This window comes from Pogona vitticeps, chromosome 6 (genome assembly GCF_051106095.1).
Source record: "Pogona vitticeps strain Pit_001003342236 chromosome 6, PviZW2.1, whole genome shotgun sequence".
NCBI classification, from domain to species: domain Eukaryota; kingdom Metazoa; phylum Chordata; class Lepidosauria; order Squamata; family Agamidae; genus Pogona; species Pogona vitticeps.
The window spans coordinates 86,488,445-86,503,442 of NC_135788.1; the positions used below are offsets into that span (position 1 = coordinate 86,488,445).

At 40.8% G+C, this 14,998-nt stretch overlaps 1 protein-coding gene across 1 annotated transcript in view; it reads left to right on the plus strand.

Moving 5' to 3' along the window:
• The window catches only part of MYO1D (myosin ID), a 218,128-nt gene that overhangs the window by 39,874 nt on the left and 163,256 nt on the right, over positions 1–14,998 (plus strand). The window contains exons 2-5 of the mRNA XM_020798051.3: positions 9,536–9,744; positions 11,198–11,291; positions 12,045–12,210; positions 14,887–14,940. Of these exons, the coding sequence (XP_020653710.1) occupies positions 9,536–9,744; positions 11,198–11,291; positions 12,045–12,210; positions 14,887–14,940 (523 nt within the window). The remainder of the gene's footprint in view (positions 1–9,535; positions 9,745–11,197; positions 11,292–12,044; positions 12,211–14,886; positions 14,941–14,998) is intronic.

A 14,998-nucleotide genomic window follows, 5' to 3' on the forward strand; every position in this document is an offset into this window, starting at 1 on the left:
GGTCTGTGTGCATTTTACAGTCTTCAAAAAGCCTGCTATTTCTGGGATCAAAATTAGTATGTTCAAAAGCTGAACCTCAAAAACAATGTTCTGTTTACAAATTCCCAGTGTTCACAGCACAGCATCAAATTAGAGTTTGACAAATGTAGATTTTTTTTCTTTATAAGAGAACAATGGAGCATCTGATCAAACATCAGCAGCTCAAGGCCAGCTGCTTAGAAAAACAGCTCGGAATACCTATAAGAAATATTTTGGGTCTACTGTAGTGGTTTAATAGTTGGAAAGACTGGGTAGAATTTGAGACAAGACTGAATAAATTATGCTATCTCAAGTCTGAGAAGAGAGTTACATTCAGATAGCATTGTCTGTGGTTTTGGTCCCATTTGCAGTCAATTTGTACACAATTGTATGTGCCAGTTTTGGTTAATGTTGCAATTGCTTGGTAAATACCTGGTAAAAATGGGTGCATGAGTACTCTGATCCTGATGATAATAAATGATACTGTATTGTGTAAATCACAGAATGTTTACTACTTGTTTGTTATTCAATCAACTCATTTTTAGGGACCCTTCCTCCTCTTACTGTGATAATACTGCCAGAGAAAAGAGGTCTCTAAATAGTCTTCCCCTGCACAAGGCCTGTTTCTTCCCCTGGAATTTATGCTGTAAAAGTTAATGGTGAATTTTGATTCAAATAAGACACATGGTTTCTATACCCAGATGCTATTGTATAGCATGTAGAAACTGTCCTAAGGATAATATTCCAAATATCGTTCATGAAGGAAGTTCTAGAGGTATTGAAGCATCTTTGAGTCATATTGATTCTGCCTATCATGAACTACCTGCCATTTTTCTGTTCATGGCCTTAGCTTTGTTACACCTATTATAAAACTTTTCATCCTTGCTTTCTTAAGTCATAGTACAAATTATCATTATGTGGCACTGGAAGCAATGAATGAGGGAAGGAAATTACCGTTAAATACATCAGCAGCAGCAACAAGTTACAAGCTACTTTTTCAGGTTCTGGAAAAGCAGATGCTGAGAAATATTGCTTTTCCTCTTGAAAATGAACAGCAGCTTGGAGTTCAGTCCTTTTTTTAGTTGGGGTTTAACCTCAGACAGATGTGGGCAGAATGACAGCGAAACAGGGGGGCTAGATTTGTGTGCCTTTTCCCATATATGCATTGCTAACTCATTAAAACTATCATAATATTAACAATTTCGGCTGCTGTGTTGTGGCCACCAAGACTATCAATAGTTGAGCACTTCAGCATTCGTACTGAATCCCATCTGTTGGGTCGAGCCCTAGAATTTATGGAGACCATGACTGCCTTGGGTCTATCTCAGCATATAGACACATAAAGCAGGTTGACACATAAAGCAGGTCGACCGGGAGGCAACAGGTAACCAGTACAGGTGAGGCAATACTGGGGAAAGGTTTGACCAGGCAAACCTAAAGCAGGTCACACTCTGGACCTTGTCTGCAGAAGTGGAAAGTGATCTTTTCCCTCCCTTTGTTTTGGACTGATCAATTTCTGCTGAGACTTACTCTATGGACATCAGCTCCTATTGTGGAGGTGGTGGTGGGGGGAAAGGACAGAGTAAAATGGTCTGTCCTCAGAAGCTTCTCAATCCTGATGGATTTTGGGAGGGTATCCAGCTGATCTGGCTGATGATCCTGTGAAGTCCAGGTTGCTAGATGGTGTGCAAAGGTGACCCAGGTGATTGGCACAATCGCTTCCAAACACCCTCTCCTTGTCAGAATTCACCTTAAAACTGGTGAAAAAGGCCTTTAATATTAAGATCATTGGTGAGGCCTTGAACTGTCAAGCAGAACTTTTCTGGGTGGTTTGTGAGCTCAACAACTCTGGCCGTTCACGGCCTCACTATGATCATTTCACCTGCAATCAGTTTGCAGCCTTTTTAAAGTCAAAGATTGAGGCTATCCAGGCTGACCTTAACTCCACCAGCAGTGTGGTAGATCTAGCAGTGATCACTGTTTCCTCCCTCCCTTCTGCCCAGTTGGTTCAGTTTGACCCTGTGACACCGGAGGAGGCTTCCAGGGTGCTGGTTAGTTGCAGAGTCACCTCCTCCTCGCTGAACCCTTGCCTTGCATGGCTGACTAAGCCCACTTACTCTGTTATGGTCGATTGGGCTGTGAACATTATAAATTTCTCACAGAGGGAGGTGTGCCTTCCTTCATGAGTGAAAGAAACCATAATTTGACCTATTATTAAATGATCTCACTTTGCATTGGACAACCTTAACAACTACTGTACAGATCCATCACCAATTATTCCTTCACGGGCAAAGTAATTGAGTGGGTAGTAGTGGTGGGGCAGTTCCAGTAATAACTGGAAAATGAGAACTGCCTTGATCCATTCTGGGTTCAGGTTGCGACAAGGTACTGAGACTACACTGGTCAAACTGCACAGTTACCTTTTAAAGGAGGCCGATAGGAGAGGATCTTCCCTGTTAGTGCTCCTTGATCTCTCAGTGGCTTTCAATACCGTTGACCGTGGTATCCTCCTGAACAGGCTCTCAGAGGTGGGGATCGGGGCACTGGCTCTTGGCTGGTTCCAGTCCTTCCCTCCGTGTTCAGAGCATCCAGGTTGGGGATGAACCTTTACCTCCCTGGACGCTCAATTATGGGGTGCCCCAAGGGTCTTCAGTATCTCCAATGCAGTTTAATATCTATGTAAAACTGCTGGGGGAATGTCATCAGTAATTTGAACTATAAGCAACTCTGTACAGTGACTATAAGCAACTCTGTCTCTCCTTTTCCACCTCTGCAGTGGATGAAGTTGGGACTCTTGAGCGCAACCTGGGGTTGGTCTTGGAATGGGCCAGGATTAACAGGCTCAAACTGAACCCGGACAAAACAGAGATTTTGCTCCTGAGAGGCTTCTTGAACAGGCTGGAGAGGAATTTCCCTAGACCAGACAGCATTTTCCTTGCAGTCAGGAATCAAATTTGTAATCTAGGCATGCTCATGAAACCAGCTCTATTTTGGGAGTCCCAGGTTATGGCTGTGTCCTGAACTGCCTTCATTCAGCTGACGCATATTGCCGAACTCCACTCCTTCTTGGGCAAGGAGTTTCTCAGGACATTGCATTAATCATTTTCCACATTGACCACTGCATTGCTCTCTACATGGGGCTTCCCTTGGGTCTCACCTGGAGATTGCAATGGATTCAGAATGTGGCAACCAGATTGGTGACTGGTATGCTCAGGTTTGACCACCTTTCCCCCAGTATTGGCTCACCTGTACTGGTTACCTGTTGCCTCCCAGGTCAGATCCAAGGTTTTGATAATCACCTATAAACCCCTTCATGGTTTGAGACCACATTACCTGTCAACCTTTTCTAAGTTCATCTTCCTGACCTGCTAGGTCCTCCCCTCTAGGTAGCCACTCCAAGAGAGGTGAAGAAATCCTCTACTAGAAGTAGAATTTTCTTTGTTGTGGCTCCAACGCTGTGGGCTCATCTACCAGTGGAACTACTCCTGGCCCCCTCCTTCCCATCCTTTAAAAGATCATTGAAAACACTGCTTTACAGAAAGGCCTTTTTTGGCAACCCTGCATTATCCGTTCATTGCTCCTCTATATGGTTATATGCCTGTACCATATTTCATTTTATGTTTCAGCCACTTGATGTGTTGACTGTTATTTTATTGTTTTTATTTACATTTATTGTTTTGGTTGATTGTAAACCACCCAGAATAGTGCTTTTGCACTAATGTGGCAGTATGCAACTAAATAAATAAATATACTTCGCTGTTATTTTAATTAAAACAAATTAATGATGTGCATCAGTACATCCCATTTTTAAGTCTGAAAGCAGCTGAATACTGTAGGTCCAGCCCTGTATCTTGTTTTGCCTGACACTCCTACTGTTTCCCCTTCTAAAGCTGTTTCACAGATTTTCAAAATCCCCGGAAACCTTTTATGTCCAGTCTAAGATTGTCTGGCATAGTTAACCTTTTTGTTTTGATTGAATTTTATTTTAAATATGAGCAGGCATGTGTAGATACCTAATTTTGCTTTATCCTAAATACAGAAAAACAAATGTTCTTTTTGCAACAGATTGTTTTTTTCTAATTGAAAGAGATAGCCGTGGTAGTCTTTGCAAGCATATCAGGCAAAATCCAAAGAAACAAGAAACAAAGCAAAAAAACAACAAGACAAAAACATGGCATTTAAAACTTTTATATTTTAATGTGAACATTTGCGGGCACGTCCACTTTGTAAGTCATATAGAAAGAAAAAGAATTAAATGTTGAATGAAATACCAGTTTCATACTAAATATTGATTGGCTCTTGAATGTATGTTACATTTACATGTAGTAATTCTGTATATGGCTTCTATTGTTTTATTTATTTATTTATTTATTTACAATATTTTTCAGCCGCACCATTGCCAGTGGCTGGCTCTGTTGTAAAAATTCCTCAGGAGACAGAAAACAGACACCAGGCCTAGGCAAAGATGAGAGGGGAGTGAGAAGAGAGAGGGCTGGGGGTGGGTGGAGTTTGAAAATTGGGGATTCACTTAAAACTCAAGATGGAGAGGAAAAAGATAATATTAAATATAAAGGTGAAAGAAGATGACAGAGGAATCACATGTGTTAATATAGGGAATATTGACAGCTTTTACCTTTGAACCTTGTGATCAGAGGTGGGCTTAGTAGTTGTGAAGAAAATAACAGTGGCAGTACATAATAGAAGAAGTATGACCATATTTTTCCATGTATTAAATTCCCCAATGTATAGGATGACCCCCTAATTTTTATCCTTGCCGGAGGCAGAGGAGCAGTCAATGGGCAGCCATGAGAGGCGGCCGAGCACGGCTGCTTCTTTGCCTCCGTCTCCGCTTCCTCCTGCTGCTGCAGTCTCCTCCAGTGCCACTCACAGGCTCAGCAGCAACAGCAGGAGGCAACGACTGAGGCAAAGAAGCAGCGTAGATCACATTAGCTGAGGAGCAAGTGAAGCTACTTTTGATATTGTGTGTGTCATTGTTAGGTCCTGTAATTGTGTTGCTGGAATAGATGTTTGGACAGAGTAGGCATCTGAGTCTGTGGCAGGGTTAAGTACCCTTCTCTGTGTTGCTGTTTTGTGGTCCATTGTGTATAAGCATTTGCTTGAAGTTGGGGGGTCGTCTGCAGGCATGTATGGGTCTCTCACCAAGGACTTTGGAGAGTAAGGTGTTCCGTCAAGGATGGGCTGGAGATTTTTAAGATGCATGTGAGTAGTCTCAGTTGTGGACTGTAAGTAACAACTAGTGATGTCCTGTCATTTTGTTCTTTGGGTTTGTCTTGCAGTAAGTTACTTCTGGGTATGCGTCTTGCTTTGTTGATTAGTTCCTTAATCATATGGGGTGGGTATTGTAGTCTGAGGAATGCATGTTGTGTAGATCCTTGAGTTCGGAGTCTCTATTCTAGGGGTCAGAGCAGATGCTATTGTCTCTTAGGGCGTGGCTGTATACGATGGATTTCGTTGTCCGTTCAGGATGGAAACTGGAAGAGAGCAGATAGGTATATCTGTCAGTGGGTTTCTGGCACAGCATGATGCTGAGATGTCCATGTTATAGTTTCACAGTGGTATCCAGAAAATTAACCTGTTGTGTAGATTGTTCCAGGGGGAGGCTGATGTTTGAGTGAAAGTTACTTCCCCCCCAAGTGCTTTTTCTTTTTCTGTATATAGGATAAGTAACTGAAGTTGGCCCATTGATCAGCTGAAATTAATCTAAACAGGTGGCAATGGTAACATAACAGTTTGTTCTTGGGTCTGTTGGCAGAAGACACCAGATCTGTAGCCTGCTCTAGTGCCTATTTTTCTGTTCCTTCATAGTAACTACAGATAAAAGAGGTATTTACAGCTGGCTTGCACCCTGCAGCCCTCACATGTGGGGGAGGAACTGCCCATTGACGCAAACTGGAAGGAACATGACCATACCCTCTTGCTTTCTGTGGTTTGGTTTTTATTTTCTCAGAGTTTTGTTCTATAATTTGCAGAAATTGCAGTGTGTCACGTAAAGAGCTTTTTCCAAGTCCCATATTGTGGATAAAAACGCATCCTGTGGTTGCTACCTTACAGACGTATCAGCTTGACTGATGTTCTAGTAGCAACGTGTAAGACATTAAAGATATTCAGAAGATTGAAATCTTAAGTGGTTTTTGGATATGTAGTTGTTCTGTGTGTGCTAAAGGGTGATGATGATTTATAACACTTCAAATAACAGTATTAGCATAAAATCCCTTTTTCCCTCCTCCTCCTCCTCCTCCTCCTCCTTCTGATTGCTGCCAAACTCAGTTTTCTCTTGGGCAGTTTGTACATCCTCCCATTTGTCTCTGCATCTATTGCTATAATAATTTAGAACAGGTTATTGAGCTATCTTGGTTTCTGTGTGTGTAAGAGAAATCTGACAGTAGGCCAAGAGGGTGATTTTCCAGTCAAGCCAATAAACTTCTAACCTCTTGGCAGCCTTAGAATTAAATATATATTGTGCTGTCCTTTAAAGGATAAGGTGTCGTGTTTAGGAGTTTTTATTGGGGGTGGGGAATCCTTGCCTCGCCCTGCCCTTGCTGCTTTATCCCATACAGGAAAGGAGAGGCTCCAAGTGCACACTGAATGGCATTTCCTACTTTGTAAAGTTGGCAGCACTGAAAACTGACTTGAGCAGGGTGGAAGGCTGCTTAGTTTTCACTTGTAAATCTTTTAGCATTTTGTGAATACTTCCTAAGCAAAAGTGAAAAAGAGACCAATGTATAGGATACAAGCATTCAGATTTGTCTGGAACAGTAAATCTCCATCAAACATAGAACTCTTGTCTTTAGGAGCAAGTTAGTAACCTTGAACTTTTCCACTAGGTGGAAAGGAAATTGCTTTTGGCAAGAAAGTTCTGAATAGTGAGCGTTTCATGGTACCTGGACCTGAAATTTGTTGCTGTCCCCCCCCACTGAATCAACTGTGTTTTCAGTAAGAGAAAAGTTTGAATGTTAATAAGGATACAGTTTTCAAAGAGGAATCCTTTTTGGTTTTAACATGCATGACAAAATGAAAAAACTTAAGACGTTTTAAGACAGATTTTTTTTCCAGTGTAACATTCCCAGTAGGAAGTTGTACTCTTCATTTGACTAAGGACTGCTGGGATTTCTTTCTACAACTATATATTTATGTTTGGAAGTTACTTTGAACTCATTTTGAAGCCACCTTTGAGTAGTGGGAGTGGGCTACCATTGGAAACATTAGAAGGCTCTGTGGCATAAATGTACAACATCACTTCAGTGAATAGGGAGTGAACTGAGATCACTGCATACTTGGTCTGGTGTTCTTTTTTGAAATGGAGCAGTGGAAAGGGATTTGTCATATCCTGCTGTGTGGTTAAGGGTATGGTACTGTGTCTGAGAAGAGCCAGGTTTGTGGTTTAGTCAACAGTCAGGTCCTGTAGAATGGATTAGGAAGTATACTGGTCCCACCTAGTGGTAAAGAGCTATTATTAGTTACAGAAGGCCGGAAATGAAAATTGATATGCATAAAGTGTTTTAGAGGAGGCTGCAGAGCAAACGCTTTCTCAGATCATCTTATGGAAAACTCATAGATCAGCTCTTTCTCAATCTTTTGAACTCTGAAAATACTGTACAAGGTGCATAAACTTTAATAGTAGCAACACTTTCTTCATGGTCTCTGTGTGGTCACATGTAGGTTCTGTGCCCATGCATAGGAATACTTTAGAAGTCTCTAGAGCGTCAGAGAATTACCAGTTAGTAAGCCAAATAATAAATTATTGCAATATTTAAAAAGCATTTATCAACTAACGTATTAAAACTCATAATAAGAACAGTATTCAAAACACAAGTAAAACACAGAATAAAATGCTCGCTTTAAAAATCCCTTTGGTCAACCAGGCTTTAAAGAAAAGCCTGGCTGGATAGAAAGGTCTTTGTCTGTTTATGGAAGGACATCAAAGATGGGGCCAGTCTGGCATCATGTGCGAGAGAGTTCCAGAGTCTGGGGGCAGCAACAGAAAAGACTGTCTCTTGCTTCCCCGTCAAATGTAAGGGTGGTGAAATAGAAAGAAAGGTATCTCCTGATGATCTTAATACTTGGTAGTCTCATAAAGGCAGATAAGGTCTTTCGGATAGCTTGGACCCAAGCCATTTAGGGTTTTATAGGTTAAAAGCAGCACTTTGAATTGTGCCTGGAAATAAATCGGCAGTCAGTGGAGCTACTGTAATAGGGAATTATGTGATTCCCTGTAACCAACCCCAGAAAACCATCTGATTGTAGCATTTTGGACTCTCTGGAGTTTCTGAACACTTTCTAGAGTTAGTCTTTTCTACTATGGTGGTCAAGCCCTTGTTTAAAGGACTTAAAAATCTACACCTACTGGTGCAAAATCACATTCCAAGATAGGGAATACCTTTGGTCAGGCTGTGTGAGAGCTTTTTGATCCAATGCCTACCAACATGTTTATGTTCTTAAAAACTGCCTTTATTGTAGATTTTACATCAGCAAGGCATGCAAGTGAATTAAGCTCCTTATACTTTGACTTGCCTTATATCCATTCATAAATGACAGGATTCTGAGTTCTGTATCCTGATGCCATGTTTCTAAATCTGACCTTTCCCCCCATTGTAGATGTGTGTATGCATTTAGAGAGGCTTGTCATGTTACCAAGAAATGGAAGGAAGGACGTTTTCTTCCAAGTCTAGAATGGCCATATGGCAGAGGGATAGTCATGTTCATGAATTAGAACTCTTTTTGATGCTCTGGAAGTTCTGATACAGTCTCTCTACAGGCCCAGAACTCATGTGTGTTTGAGGTTGGGCTGATTATCTGTGCTACTGTAGGTGGGTTGCTTACCTGTCTTGTTTGCTGATGGGGTGAGTAAATGGTGAGAGTGTTAACTATAACTTATAATGAAGCAAGATCTGATTAATCTGTGGTATTTCCACCGTTGTGACTTCTATTTTAGTATTACTGAGTTTATAGAGGCATGCGTATGAAAAGTTATTTTTGTTAGCAACAGGTAAATATTAGGGGGAAGCTAAGAGCTTTTTCATATGGTTGTTCACATAGGGTGTTGACATAAACTAATGTTTCCCAATTAAATCCTAGGGTTTTGAAGTGCTTCTTGTTGTATGATGTGATTACTGCTTGCTGTGTCATATGTTTGAACATTTCTTGTGGCTTCATATACTTACTGAAGATTTTCTAGCATAGTGCAGAAGTCTAGGTTCTAGTGTAGAACCTAGACAAATAATCCTGATAATAGGACTGTTAATGAAACACATCAAACATGCATATTTTGGAGCTTCTAAAACTGCCACAAGGGCCTGAAACTTTTTCTTTGCAGTGCTTCCATTTTTACTTGAAGAAATTGAAGGCATATATAGTGCATATAAACCTGTCTGGTGTGACACATATTTTCCAAATATTATCTTTCAGTCAATATGATCAAATGCAACCAGGCTGAAGCTGTTGTGCACTTTAAAAAGAATTTCTACCTTCTGCTTTATCTTTTTCTTACTCTACCTAGGTTTGAAAAGGGACGAATCTACACTTTTATTGGGGAAGTGGTTGTTTCAGTGAACCCTTACAAGAACTTGAATATCTATGGGCGAGAAATGATTGAGCATTATAAGGGTCGGGAGCTGTATGAAAGGCCTCCTCATCTCTTCGCCATTGCAGATGCTGCATACAAAGCCATGAAGAGGCGATCAAAGGATACATGCATCGTGATATCAGGTGTGTTGAAATAACTTTTTACTTTTACTTCAGGAACATGGTAACCATCCATTTGAAATTTGGAGCAAAGGCAGTGGGTTGGCCACATGAACTGGGGGATAGGGCTTTCATGACAAGCTACATCTGCCCAAATTTCTTCTTCTATAGAATTATTAAAGTTTTGGGAATCCTTCTCTTTTCCTTGGCCACCACAAAAGAAGGCAAGTCTGTAGTTGTGCAGTCTTTCCAGGATAAGCTAAATTAGTCAAATAATAGTTTTTGGGGCTGGTTCCGGTTCCAGTTGGGTGAGGCAACGTCGTTTGTATACAGTGCTTTTAACAATAGTAATAATCCTGGATCTATATCCCTCATAGCCAATTTTTCCCAAAGGTGATCTCTATTTATAGAATTGAACCCTATGGTTAAATCGATAAAGACTGCAAATAACTGTGCCCCTTTAATAGTATATATGTTTATAAGATGTTGTAATATATAACAATTGTCTAGGATAGAATGTCCCTTCCTAAAGCCCGACTGTTCTTCAACAAAGATGGATTTTTCTTCTTCCCAGTCCTCTAATTTATGTAAGAGGTGCCTCACATAAATTTTTGCTGGGATATCAATTAGGCTGATAGGCCTGTAATTGTTGGGATCTTGTTGGGACCTTTCTTAAATAGAGGAATGATGATACGTGCTTTCCAGCCTTTTGGAATACAACCAGTCTTAATAATGTGTGTAATTAGCCCAGACAATATGGAGGCACACCAGTCTCTGGATGGTTTACAGTTCAATTATGCAGGTCACACATTGCCTGCCCCCCAGCAATCTGGGTACTGAAGTTAGTGACCTCAACAGGATGGAAGACAGTGTCGGCCTGGAGCTGGTTGTCTGGGATTGAACCCTATTTGTGAGCAGAGTTTTGGCTTTTGGCTGCAGTACTGCAGTTTAACCACTGTGCCACAAGGTATTTGGTTTCCCCCATGCCCTTATCATAATGGTTTGGCAGAATTTTTTTTCAAGCAAAACACAATCTAAACATCTTATTTATCTGAGATGAAAGTGAGTTGATTTTACCTGCTATTGCTAGCAGGTCCATTCTTTCCATTCAGGTTCAGCTCGACAAAACAAAAGAAATCAAAACAAAAATTAAACAAAGCAGAACAGTGTGATACCCAACTAGTCCAATACTGTTTCCTTTTACTGGCAGGATCTCAGACAAATGTCTTGTCGTGTTGTGTGAACTGATGCTCTTTGGCCAGAATGTGGGGCTGTGGGGCATACCTCAAAGTATGTTCGTAATATTAAGCTAATTCTAACAAATTTAAAAAGAGACAAAGCAGAAATAGCTCAAATTGTGCAAGATGCTCTGGTGCCATGTATAATGCATGGACAGTATATGCCCTCTATTGATAGCTGCAGGAAGATACTGATTCGTATTTTGCTTATGTTGAATTCCTTCTGTCTGTGTCTGCAGGTGAGAGCGGAGCAGGCAAAACAGAAGCCAGTAAATACATCATGCAATACATAGCTGCCATTACTAATCCAAGCCAGAGGGCTGAGGTTGAAAGGTAAGGCATCAACAGTCTGGAAGGTCGAGGAACAAAAAATAAAAGTTATGTACAGTGTAGAAGAGTCTGTCCTTGAAAAATGGGCAGGAAGCTTCAGCAACAGCTTCATGTTGAACGGGACTCATTTGCCCCCATCTTGATGTATTGTTTTCTGAGCAAGAGTTCAGTTGTAATGGTCTGCAAGTCAGTTGTAAAATGGCTCGTACCCTGTACTTCTTATATGCTGCTGCTTTCTCAGTATTTAGTTGCAGTATTTGCCTGGGGTATCTTCAGAACACTGCTATTCATTCATCGTGTTTATCAGGGAGCAAGAATACGCATTGGTTGCCCCTAGAATGGCTATGTACTCCCCTGCTCCCAAAAGTTTACAAAATCCTGAGAGTATCATATTTAGCCTTTCTTTTATTGGGAGAGGGATGGAACTTTTAATATCCATATAATGACACTGATTGGGTTAGTTTTTGTTTTTATTCTTTCCCTAATGTTTGGGATGAAGTAGACTATAGATGCAAACAAAGAATGAAGTGGCCCAGTACTAAATTATTGCTTGCTTGGGAATGCTTTATGCTGGGCCAGTTTCCTGGATTCTGCATAGTGTCTCCCACAAGGGCACAGCCTGCTCAGTCCTGCATTACAACTGGTGTTCAGTTCTGCTAGTTGCATATCATACGTTGTTATGTAAGCCTACAGATACATAATGTCTAGACCTGGTTTCCTGTTCCTCTGGTTTATGTGCATGTCTGCTTTCTAAAGGGTGAAGAATATGCTGTTGAAATCCAACTGTGTTCTAGAGGCCTTTGGCAATGCCAAAACCAACCGCAATGACAACTCCAGCAGGTTTGGAAAATATATGGATATTAACTTTGATTTTAAAGGAGACCCAATTGGCGGGCACATCAATAATTACTTGCTGGAAAAGGTAAGTTGGTCTTATCATGTAGACCCCTTTGGTCTTTTATAGGCAAAGGTTTGTTTTGCAGATATCTTTACTACATTGGTGTGTATCTAGGTTTATGGAAGTAAAATGAGAACTTTTAGGATAAGAGCATGCCTTATTCAACAAAATTCCAAAGGTTGACTTTAATCTGGTGATCTTTCTGTTAAATAAAATTGCAGCTGATGCCATGGTTTTAAAGTAGAGGTCAAGTGGCTTTAAGGAAGTTTTCTATTACAAGTTCAGTGGGCTGGTGGAAATGTTTAATATGAGATATATGATGGAGCTGTTTTTCCTTAAATGACTCTAAGAACTGTCTGATTTTAATGTGTATTTCTGTAACAACCTCTGATGTGTGTTTGAAATCATTTTTGAAGTCATTTTTAACATCTGCATGTGTCAGTCTGAAGCCAGTTTACAGAATACACATTTTTCCATGCCCAGTTTCATGGTGGGAGTACTTACAATGAGGTAGTACTACCAGGCTTGCAGAGTTCAAACCCAAGGATAGTAGTAGATCTGTGAGATCATTTGCCTCCCCAGTCAGACTTCCCTGTTTCTCTAGAGCTCATTTGCAGTCCTCACAGTAGCTGGAAGAGAAATCAATTTTCCTGGGAATGGTATATTGTTGCAACTTATCTCTGTTCCAATGCCAGATGATAGGGTCTTGAATAAACCGTTAGGGTCACTAGAAACCTGTCTCTAACTGGTTAAAAGCCAGTCCAGATATCTGCGTATTTCAACTTTCCTTAGTGTTGAGGGGCCTGGCTACAGGGATTGTCATGATGCTGTTCCAAATTTACCACTACACCCCTGAGTTCTTAAACAGATGGCATTATGTGCTACTGTACTCATAGTGCCATACCTCAGACGATAGTGCAACTCTAATTGGTGATGAAGTATTTTTGTGAAACTGGCTTCCCACCCCCACCCCCCAAATTTAAACCATTTGAAAGTTTTTGTTGGCCTAGTGATATTATTTAGAATTCCCAGTTGCTTAATTTGGGGTAGGGCCTGCTCACTCTGGAAAAGCCATGAAATCTTAGGCTACCTAAATGCTAATAACAGATTCCCTGTTTGGGAATATTTGCAGCCAGATATTTGTTGATGGACAGTGCCTGGCAATTCTTGGGCAAACCTGCCCGACACTTCCTCTCACAGAGCTTTATGTTGTTCACCACATAGGCAGCCAAAAGCCCTGGACTTCAATCATAAAATATTATTGGTGTTGAAGTTGCTTGTAAAATTTATAGTGGCTTGTAAAATTTATAGTACTTAAAATGCTGATGAAGTATGGACAGATGGATTACTGCTTATTAAGGTGAGATGCCTTTGATTTCAGTAGGATTTGCCAGTGGCTTCTTATCATTGTGCCCAATATACTTTATGTGGGGAGTAGTACAGTCATGCAAAGCAAAGGTTAAAGTCCTGTACAATCATTAAGAAAGTGTGTGGACCACATGTGGAGAGTGTGCTAGCTTCACCCCCTCTGACATTCTGCTGGAATGTGGGAACACAATGGTCTGAAGAGTGGAAGGCCACTTCCCATGTGAACCAGCACCCTGATTCTGGGTTAGGCTTTGTTTGTTTGTTTGTTTTTTGTTTGGTTCACATGGACAAAGTTACTTGGGTACAGCAGCCTCTCTTTCTTAAGACATTTCAGTATCCTTGCTCAGTGTGATGTTTGGAGGTGCTTGGGGCTAATGCACTGGCCCTCAACAATACGAGTTCCACATTCTACTTAATGACTGAATGGGACTTTACTCATATAATTTAATTTCACAGAATGATTGATGCTCTCCTAATTAGCTTTAAATAGGAATTAATCATTGTCAACAACAATTAGATGCAATGGCAAAATGGAACTTACAGATTCAGACACAGTGTGTGTAGCTCTGGATGTGCTTAGCTGGGGAACTAACAGGAGGGAATGTTCATCTCATGCAGAATCCCTGGGCCTATTAAAAGTGAAGGTTGATGAGTTACTTTGGTGTTCTAAGTCTCTCATAATGTCGTAGTGGCAATACATTCAATCTTGTAAAGAGCTTATTATTAGAAGATAATAACATAAACAAGAATTTGATGATGATTACGATAACAATAGCAGTAGTGGTAGTAGTAGCAGTTATTGCTGTTGTTGTGTGCTGCAGGTCAATTGACAGCCAGATACCTGAACCACTGAGCTATCCAGCAGTTCCCTTGTATGCCATCAAGTCAATTCTGACTTATGACAATCCTTTTCAGGGTTTCCTAGATAGAAAGCACTCATAAGTGGTTTACCTACCATTCCTCTCTTCTGGGGGCATCCTGGGACAGCGGCTTGCTCAAGCCCATACATGCTGGCTCTTCCCCCAGGAGTACAGTGGAGAATTGAAATCCAATCCACAGAATTGGATCCACAGCCAGATACCTAACTCACTGAGCTATCCAGTCATTTAATTTGGGGGGGGGGGGTGTCAAGTCAGTTCTAACATACGACAACCCTTTCCAGGGTTTTCTAGGTAGAGAATAAGAATTTTTATTCTAAGGTTATCCTTAGCTCAGCAAAATTTTCCTAGGGCACAGCCACTACTATCATTGGGAAGAGATTTTAAAAAACTTGAATTGCAGGCATATTTTATGAGACTTTTCTTCTTCCTCTCCCTTATGTATTTTCTAAAGTCACGGGTGATTGTTCAGCAGCCAGGAGAGCGCAACTTTCATTCCTTCTACCAGGTGAGCTTTTCTTTGCCCATTATATAGCTGTAAAATAAGGATCCATTTTGTTGTCTGT